Raw genomic sequence first — 9,657 nt, 5'->3', positions numbered from 1 at the left:
TTCTCTCCCTCTCTTTCTCTCGTTCTCGCGCTTTCTCTCTCTCTCTCTCTCTCTCTCTCTCTCTTTCTCACTCTCACTAACTTTCTCTCTTTCAAACTCGCCTCTCTCCATCCTTTCGCCTACGACGTTAATTCGGTCGACAAATCGTTGCGAGCGAGTCGGCACCCCTTAAGGGTGGGGTAGGGCTCGCATCACTCTTTAATCGTTCGGTCGTCGCCCTCTCCTCTCATCGCATTTCGCTCTCCTCAACCTTGAATCACCTTGGCCCTCGTGTCCATGTTTCTCTTTTTCTTTCCTATCCCACCCTCATTATTATTTAACATCCCTCACCGTGTCTACCCCTCGCGTCTCGAGCGACGCGTCACCCTTCGGACCATTCGATCGGGATCCAGAAAAGATGCTTCTCGGACTTCAAGGATCAACGAGTGCTCGATCGCCAATACTCGACGTAACCGAATACAAAGCCATCTTACTTATCTTCCGAATCATTCCGTCATTGCGGAGGATACGCAAGTAACTCTAGTCGACATTCTGCTGGACTCCCGGAAATTCGAATTCCTTTTTACCCGACGTGTGAATCGCTCGAACAAGTATCGTGGATCGTCAGATGATTTTAAGTCCTTCGAAACGGCAGGAGTAATTCGATGGTCGTATCCGGACGTCGTCGTTGGATCGACGTTGATCGACGCGGAATTTATTTCGAGAGACCACAAATGGAAGCTTTCCAACAAGAGACACAGATGACACAGATGTGGCACGGTGAATCGTTGCATCTTTGTTGTTCGTCAATGTTAAACAGAGACGGGGTGATCACCGTGTCGCGAAGTGTCGCTTGTTGAAAAGCTCTCAATATCGTCCTCGCGAAGAATCCATTTCGCGTGTACACTGTCAGTATAACAAAATTCATATATTTATTTTTACAATATCGTGATCGACCAAACGACTCGATTTTCTTTTCTTCACTTTGAATCGAGTCCATCCCTCTACAATGCAATCGTTTCGATCGTAACTCTCTTTGGAACGTACACAATGTAAAATTCCGGGAGTAATAAATGGAATATTAAGGACTAAAACTTAGGCTTAAAACTTAAGGCTTAAAACTTGAATTAGGATGCAGCCACAACACAGATGGAATAAGGAATTAGGGATAAAGATTTCAACTTGTTAGAAATCGAATACACCGAAATACACGGTTTCCGATAGGCTGAAATCATTATTCCTTATTCCTTCTATTGTTGTTGGCTACACCATTACGCATAGTAATTTCTAGAATTCTAGACCATTCAACGCGCTGTCGTGAACGCCGCCAATATGTGTACTGAAAATATTTTCAAAACTCTCATCTCGCACGCAAGAGATGACGCGCAGTAGCATCTTTCGCGGATACACCTGGTACGGTACGATCGAAATATCACCTCCAAAGATTTTTAATAATTAAAACGAGCAATTCAGTCGCATTCGTTTTTACCTATGGCGGCGTTCGTGACTATATTAATAGTATAAATAATTTATAAATAATAAAGACGCTACGAACCAGGATCCATGAGCGGAGTCTCGTGCATCGAGGTCGAGCGGCTCGCCGTTTTGTTTTTTTTACATCGCTATTACATCAGTCTGTAACTCGTGGAATGTCAGGAAGAGATCGTGGAATGTCGATGAAGAGAGGATGGGTTGAGAGGAAGGACGAATCGAAGGCGATAATCGTGGAGAAGGTCGGGATGCCGGGTGAATGGCAACTGAAACATTTTTAATAGAAATAAAACAAACGACATTTGAACCAAACACAAATCAGTTTAATCCTTAAATAAAACATAATAAGTTGTTATGTTATTTAATAATTAAATAAATAAATAAATAGTTTTTGGTAAGTAGTAGTAGTAGTAGTAGTAGTAGTAGTAGTAAGTGGTAGTAGTGGTGGCAACAGCACAGCAGTAGCGGTAGTAGCAACGTAATAGTTATAGAGCGATTGGCAGAAAGTGGCGATAGTAGAGCAATGTTAAGTGAGCAAGTGAAGAGTGAGTAAAGTACTTCTTTATATCTTCCTCTAGTATTATTATACGAGAGTAAGTAATGAGGTGTTAAAGATTACACGTAGCTACTAGACAAAAGACACAGAAAATATACACGATCATAAGTAATAATAATAATAATGATAATTAATAATAATAATAATAATAATAATGAGACGATGACGATGGCAATAATAATAGTAATAAGAATAAAGTATAATCATAATAATACGGCAATAATAGCGAGAAGGAGAATAATTATTATAATGGCAAATGTGTATATTCGCATGTATATTATGAAAGAAACGTCTCGAAAAAAACGGACGTCTCGCTGATACCGAGAGGATGCGTCGAAATATGATTCATCTCTCACGTATCCGCATGAAATTCCAGCTGTCGAGCTGTGGTCTCATTTTTCAACGTGGTATCAGTACGCCCTTAATTTACTCTCTATCAATAACGATCTATTAATATTCTATTGGTGCTCGCGCGTAACAAGCACGCGAAATATACATCTGAAATTGCGAATAAAAGTTACCGTTTCGCTTGCGCGAGGGAACCAATCGAGGGAAAACACCTCGTATATATATCTGCATATACAAAGCGCGTCGCGCTGTATACTGCTTACTGTATTCGTATAATAGTGTTGCGATATAATTATGAGCGATGATGAAGGGGGAGACCAATCGTCGTTCGAACACCCTCCGATCAGCGAGTTTGCGCTTACGGTTACGCGGCGACGTTCTAATGCCTGTTCGACGCCTTAATTTGCACTAATGTTCGAGATCCTGGCGCCACGCCGAGACCACCGCGGTCCTTCATCGAGAAAGGATACGCGCGTGAATCGGCGGTGGCTCTGAATAAATAAAGTAATGTCTTAGAAAAAAGAAAATCCACAACGTTCGTGGGAGTCGTGCGACTTTTCCGAGGGACAATATCATTCGTACCTCGCGTCTCCTCGCGACTCCCGGACTAGACACTAAGGTACTCATTATTAGCACATACATGTTTAAGTTTTTTTTTTTTTGGTTTCCTTGACTAAATCTATCCTTAACCGAGTATATCGCTCTACTCGCAATTAAGTACGCGTAATCCGCGTCCTCATGCTCGCCTCGCGCAATCCGGAGATCTGTCGTGGATCGTTTTCCGTTCGGGAGTTCATTCGCGATCGCCGGATCAAGGACTCTGCGTATCTCTGCATTTGTTGAAAGATCACTCGGGAGAAGTGATGGAAGCGGGTATGAAAAATCGATCTTTCATTATCTAATCTTTATGTGGTAATCTCTACGTGCAGAATCGAAGAGAATCACCCTTCGGAAAGGGATTTCTGAATTACTTACAACTGCGGAGAATCATTCCTTGACCTGCGGATCGCATCAAGTCTCCTTGGGACAACGATTCTACTAAAAGTGCTCGCAGCTGCGGAGCAATCGCTTCAGGATTTCGTGTCTATGTGATACAATTACAGTCAATAAACCGAATCGATTCATCGTCATTCGAAAGGATGGCAACGATAATCACACGAACGAGCGTGAGGATCCGGCTCGCCTGCTTCGCGCCATTTCACTTATCGTTAGCCGCGTTCGTCGTTGCGTCCGCTCCCAACTTCCCGGTGTTTACGTGTCGTTATCTGCCTTTTATCTTTCTTTAAACGCGAAACTGCGCCGACGACGCGATAACTTGCACATAGACTAGATGCGTGATTCCTTAATCTGACCTGAGATCGAACGTCAATCATTGCAATCTTGTCATTAATCCGTATCACATACCGGTCGCATGCACCGTCCTCGAAGTACATGCAGGAACGGGATTCTCTTTAAGAATTTCAAAGTTCTAAAGAGATCCAATCCGCAAAGTGCATAATTTTTTTGTAATATCGATATTTTCAAACGAGAACAATATCAATGTTCCGCGACACAAAGATAAAATAACGGATGTTGCAATATCCCTTTCTTCTGTCTCATAGAACAATATCGTCGTTTTCTCTCGTTGTATTTATGCAATTTTCGATACAAACCGTGAATCTTTCCCAGGAGCGACGAAACGTGCAATGCTAATCAACGACAAGAAACGTAATTAAACACGACACTCGAGCGATCATACGCTCTGAATTATTATCTAACGTCTCACGTATTGTAAAGTGTAAAAGCTGTACATATATTTATATATGTAAAAGATTAAAGCATTTTGAATTTTTTTTTCTTTTTTTTTTTTTTTAATCAAACAAGAAACCCGTTCTTCCTTTATCATTATTCGTTCCCGGTATTTACGAAATCTCTTCGAAGGGAACTATAAAAGAATCGACGAAACATGAAACTATGTAACATCTTGTAAAATGTCCTCTCGGACGGTGCATCCTCGCGGATAATTATCGAGAGTCAGAGAATCCGATCCTGCGAAAGCATATTTTTACTACCTAATAAATACGTCTCATATAAAAAAAAAGGAAAAAAAAAAAAAGAAAACGAAAGAGACACACTATATACGCGCGTATCATCGACACGTATGCGTGGCAATGGAGACCACCTGAGTTCTGACTAGCACGAAGTGGTTATTATAGTTACGCAGTTAGATCGCTTCGCGATCCCTCACAGGCCGTGCTCTCTCCCTTTCTCTCTCTCTCTCTCTCTCTCTCTTTCTCTTTCTACCCTATACCGAGCCCCGAGAACCGCTCGCGATCCTCCGGGGAACCGCCTCGCCCGAGAATAAATACGTCCATAGTGTCCATAGTGTCGATACTCAAACGGTAACATCCTAATTAAACTTACGGGGTTACATTAAGGTACACATCGTGCCCGCACACTGAAATCTGCTCCGTGCGATCGTACGAACACGTGAGTGCGAGCCCTGCCCCACAATACTTGGTTTACTTTTTTCGCCTTTTCTCGATTAATCATAACCGGCCCCTGGCGCATTTTACATTCTCTTATGAACCCACAAAATCAATTTTACCCTTTTATTCCCCTCCCCCACCCCCACCCCCCTCCCAATACCTCCTTCCCTTTGCACTTCGTACCCTCACCGTACTCCCTATCTGTTTCTCTCCTGTTTCTCATCCATACGACGCTAATACTCTAAAACTTATACATAAAACGAGTATGTATAACCACCTACTACTAAGCACTGTGTGTGAGTGTTTCTCTGAGATTTCATTCTTTTATACTCCCCTCTATCTTTCTTCCTTCTGTTTCTCTTGCTCTCTTTCACTCTCTCCCTTTCTCTCTCTCCCATCCGCTCTTATATATCTCCCGCATTTCGACGAGTTTTATCTCACGTGAGCGCGTTCCGAAATATGTTCTCTTTTACGACAGCCTGCCATTCTTAACCGCGCGTTTTGGTGATCGTTCTACTTGTACGTGCAAGTATACGTGTATGTGTATATTAATTGCGTGTCTGATGTGTGTGATTCAGTCTCACAGCCCGATATCGTCGTGACTAACCCGGTCATGGATGTACATTAAGTAGAAGAAAAAAAAAAAATATATATATATATATATATATAAAGAAAGATCGGCCGAAATGCCCGGCGGAGGCTCTCGACGCATCGTCAAATGCTAATCGAAGGGAAAGTCCTTTTTCTCTCTCTCTCTCTCTCTCTTTCTCTCTGTCTTCCTTCCTCACTTTCATACCTCGATCTTTTGCGTCTTCCTCTTCCCTCAAGCTTCAAAGCTCTTTACGAGCTATCGTCCTGTTTACACACTTGGTCCACAAGCATGCTTTCGCGTACGCATACATATAAATCGGCAATATGTATATACAGGACCCGCGAATAGAACGCTGTGCGAGTCACCCGTAAGACCTAATGCGAATTTCGGTACGGCTCTTTTTTTCATCTAGTCTCTTCGTGTTATTCTCCTATCATCCCCGCGCGTCATCTGGTCAAGAAAATTTACGCCTTTGTAACTAGGAATAAAATTTCCTACTTGGCATCTTGCAGCATGATTGTGAAAGAAACGTAAGATAAAGGCAAAAACGCGCTTCAATCTTTCGTCCTCCTTGTCAAATTTCTTACAATTTTGCTCGTGTCAATAAAACGCCAAGGATGTTCCAAGACGTGCCTTCTTTTCTTTCATCTACGATTACGACCGAATGCAAGCAAGAACGGAAACCCGAAAGAGGAAGAGCGCAGCGAGGAAAAAAAAGGGGAATGTGAGGACACGAGAGGACTCGTTAATATCGCATCCCTTTTATTCTACCCCCCTCCCCGTTATTTTCCTTCGAGCTTTCCCACATGCACAGTCCACGATTACATATCGGACAGTCGAACGATCTAACCTACTTCTTTCTAATTATCTCTCGCGCGGCCTCCTTTCTATTTCCTTCATTACTTCTCTCTCTTCTTCAACCGTTCTCTCCCTCTCTTTCTCTCACACATACACACGCACACGAAGTACACAAGTACACATACGCTCAGTCTCTCTCTCCCTCTTTCTCTCTCACACACTCCTTGCAACTACACTTTTTCGCTCTGCTGGAGCTTTTTGCTGCCGGCTTGACGATTGTTATTGGGCTTGCTCTTCAGGGAGGTCTGCTTGGCTTGCGCGTGCTGACGCTGCTGCTGCTGTTGATGTTGCTGCGTTGCCGTGTTCGCCGCTCCCGAAACTGCCATCTCGATTGCCCGAGTGAGATCGTGTATGCGCGACGGTAGACGCTGAAGGAACGGCTGCCGTTGGCCCTTGACTCCTCCGTGAAGGATGCCACCGGCGGTGCCGCCGATCCCAATGTGGCTATTGATGCCGTTGTTGCCAATGCCGCCCGGCACCTGGCCGCCAGGACCTGGCCGCTTGTTGTAGAGGTGACCCGCCGGCATCGGCACCGGCAGCTGTACCACCGCCGCGGTACGTAGCAGCCGATGACGACGATGATGATGATAAGGCGCCGCTACCGCCGCCGCGTCCGCCGCCGCGGCCGCAGCCGCAGCCACCGCCGCCGCTGCCGCTTGTTGCTCGTCCTACGCCGCCTTGCTCTTGTTCGTCTTGAAGCTGACCTGGAGCACGCGGTTGCCCAGGGTGTACCCGTTCAAGCTCTGTATGGCCACCACCGCCTCCTCGTAGTTGGTCATCGTCACGAACCCGAAGCCCTTGCACTTGTTCGTCTGAAGGTCGCGTATGACCTTGACCGATTGGACGGCGCCGAAGGGTCCGAACAGCTGCCAGAGCACGTTCTCTTCGGTCTCGGGTGCGAGGTTGTACACGAAGATGCACCAGCCGGCGCCGTTCATCGTGTTACCGGGCAGCATCGAGTTCGCGAGAAGGTCACCCGCCAGAGGACTGTACCTGGAACACGATGGCCAGGCCGGTCATTAAACAGACGTCGTCGCCCGGTGGCGGCTGACAATGACGGCCGCGGAGGCGACGGAGCGAAAGGACGAACGACGCTGAAACGTGACGTCACATTCGAACGCATCCAAACGAATTTACGACGTATGTCATTTTAATGACAATTTCTAATTGCCTTTTCTCGTAATCAAGAATATGAAAATTTTTATCGCATTTCTTGGCTACGAAAATATCGCATGAATCAATCATCGCATAATGGTATAATTTAGGGACTTTTAGGGACAGGTAGAATTTGTTTTTTTCATTCTTTCAAGATTGTGGAGAAATTTGAACAACGATTTTTTGCGTTCTTAAAATATTTATAATTCTATCATATTAAATATTATAATTCCTCCACAAAATATGATACTATCGAGTTTTATTTGACATTATCATTCACGTTTCACGAGGGAACGTTTCAGCACCGTTCAATTTGTAAATACTTGCTGATGTTTCTTTTCTCTGAATATAAAAGGGTATATCTATTAAGATTTTACATTATACGCTACTCGCACAGTATATCGCAATCCCAATGAAATTAAACGTGTAAAAAGATGCGAATATATATATACATACTGAATGTGAACATTTATTTCGCGTGATATGTAATCGATCTCTTTCTTTACACAAATGGCACTTCCGCAGACATCTACATATGACACTGGCACAAAAAAAGTGAAAAAAATATATATGTATATATGTAGAACTACGCGAGGACTGATTTTGTACTACGTTACTTACGCGACATTATAAATAATATAATGACAGCGACATAAGTGATATATAAATAAGGACAGCGTGCAAACTTTGTTTATAAATATATAATATGTACTCTAGAAAGACATGCCGTACAAAATACACAAGTATTTATTTCAATCGTGTGACCACTATAAAAATTTAAAATAAATAAATGTGTATGTTTATAAATGTTATAAAAAAATTTTCCAAATTTTACAAATACAAAAAATATTCTATTTTAATTGCATATTTCAAGTACATATATGTATATAAGCTGTGACGAAGCTGTGTCAAAGCAGTTACTTATATTCTGTAGGTAATAATTAAAAAATGGCATCTCATCTAAATCTCTGTGTAGTAAACTTTGAAATAAGAAAAAGAAAATAAAAATAAAACGAGAGTATGTATAAAAACATAGTATATAGAAAAAGTAGTGCTCGTTCAGAATTATAAGTTAAAAGATAATAAAGAGAAAGAAAGAATTTAAGTGGCATTATGGGATGCTATGAAGAAATGTCACTTGTTCTGTATTTTATACAGAGAAAATTTACAAGTACACGCTATCTGGATATTGAATCTTCAATGAAATGTAATTAAACCTTTATTTCGAGTCATGCATTCTCTATAAGGATATAACTTAATATATCCAGAGAAAAAGCCAAATTGGACAAAGGTACATCACTGCATTCACATTCATGCATTCACGTGCACAGGGGGAATCACATAGATACAGAACGTGTTTCTTTGAAACGCAAGCCAATCTCCTTGGATGGCGCTTTCTACGATTGACATTAACATTCATTCTTAAATGTGCGACAGATTTTTTTTTTTTTTTTTGCTAGATAGATAAGATTTCAGAGTATAGGAATGGAAGGTACACGTCCCATACGAGGGCACTTATACAAGTGAGGGGAATATTTACAGTTGTAAAAGTATCTACGTACCTACTTGACGTCACAAGCCGCGTTAAAACAGGGCACATCTCGGTGAGTACTCAGTATAATGCCGAGGCCACAATAATTACGTATGCATTCGTCACGTACGTTGTACGTTACACCGCGTAAAGTAAACGTGTGATTAGGTGTCATGTATTTTTTTTTTTTTTTTATTTGTGTACGCAGAAACATGTGCATCGGGTGGTTATACGACCGTCTGTGATCCAATTTCATGTGTGTACGTATGTATACGTATATGTGTACATGTGTGTATGTATGGAGGGCCGTACAAAAAAAAAACGATGGAATCTATAAGGACAAGGGAATGAAAGGAGTAACATCACGTTGCTTGCATGTAAGTTCGTCTCGTGGTTCATTAAACATATGTACATATATGTACACGAGAGTATCTGCATCCGGTTTTTCTCTACATATAAAAGTATTCGTATTTAGAATAAGTACCTTCGAGAACAGAATTTTTTGTAACTTTTAGTTTTTACAGAGAATACGTAATATATGTATATACAATATATAAATATCCAGAATTTCCAAATAAAATTTTCTCTGAAATATTGCAATAAAATGTAAACAAAATCTCAATTTTTTTTTATTATCATTAAAGCAAGATGTCAATTCAAAACTATGTAATTAGGTTTC

General features: G+C 41.8%; 2 protein-coding genes across 16 annotated transcripts in view; both read right to left on the bottom strand.

Annotated features, from left to right (window-relative positions):
* Positions 1-4,960: 4,960 nt before the first annotated feature.
* LOC108755815 lies at positions 4,961-6,928 on the bottom strand. Its single transcript, XM_018499117.1, has one exon. It carries the CDS (start codon positions 6,817-6,819, stop codon positions 6,463-6,465), a length of 357 nt encoding a protein of 118 aa, XP_018354619.1. The 5' UTR covers positions 6,820-6,928; the 3' UTR covers positions 4,961-6,462.
* LOC108755813 (ELAV-like protein 3) overlaps positions 6,850-9,657 on the bottom strand; it is a 44,756-nt gene continuing 41,948 nt past the window's right edge. For 5 of the 15 annotated variants that reach the window (XM_018499105.1, XM_018499101.1, XM_018499102.1 and 2 more), the window contains one exon: positions 6,851-7,285. In XM_018499105.1, the coding sequence (XP_018354607.1) occupies positions 6,961-7,285 (325 nt within the window). In that variant the 3' untranslated portion in view covers positions 6,851-6,960. Of the gene's footprint in view, positions 7,286-9,009; positions 9,013-9,657 lie in introns of all 15 variants that reach the window. The other 10 variants (XM_018499110.1, XM_018499113.1, XM_018499109.1 and 7 more) reach the window with 5 other exon arrangements.

The sequence above is a fragment of the Trachymyrmex septentrionalis genome, unplaced genomic scaffold (genome assembly GCF_001594115.1).
Source record: "Trachymyrmex septentrionalis isolate Tsep2-gDNA-1 unplaced genomic scaffold, Tsep1.0 scaffold9, whole genome shotgun sequence".
In the NCBI taxonomy this organism is placed as follows: Eukaryota; Metazoa; Arthropoda; class Insecta; order Hymenoptera; family Formicidae; genus Trachymyrmex; species Trachymyrmex septentrionalis.
This window is presented reverse-complemented; position numbering and strand designations above follow the sequence as displayed.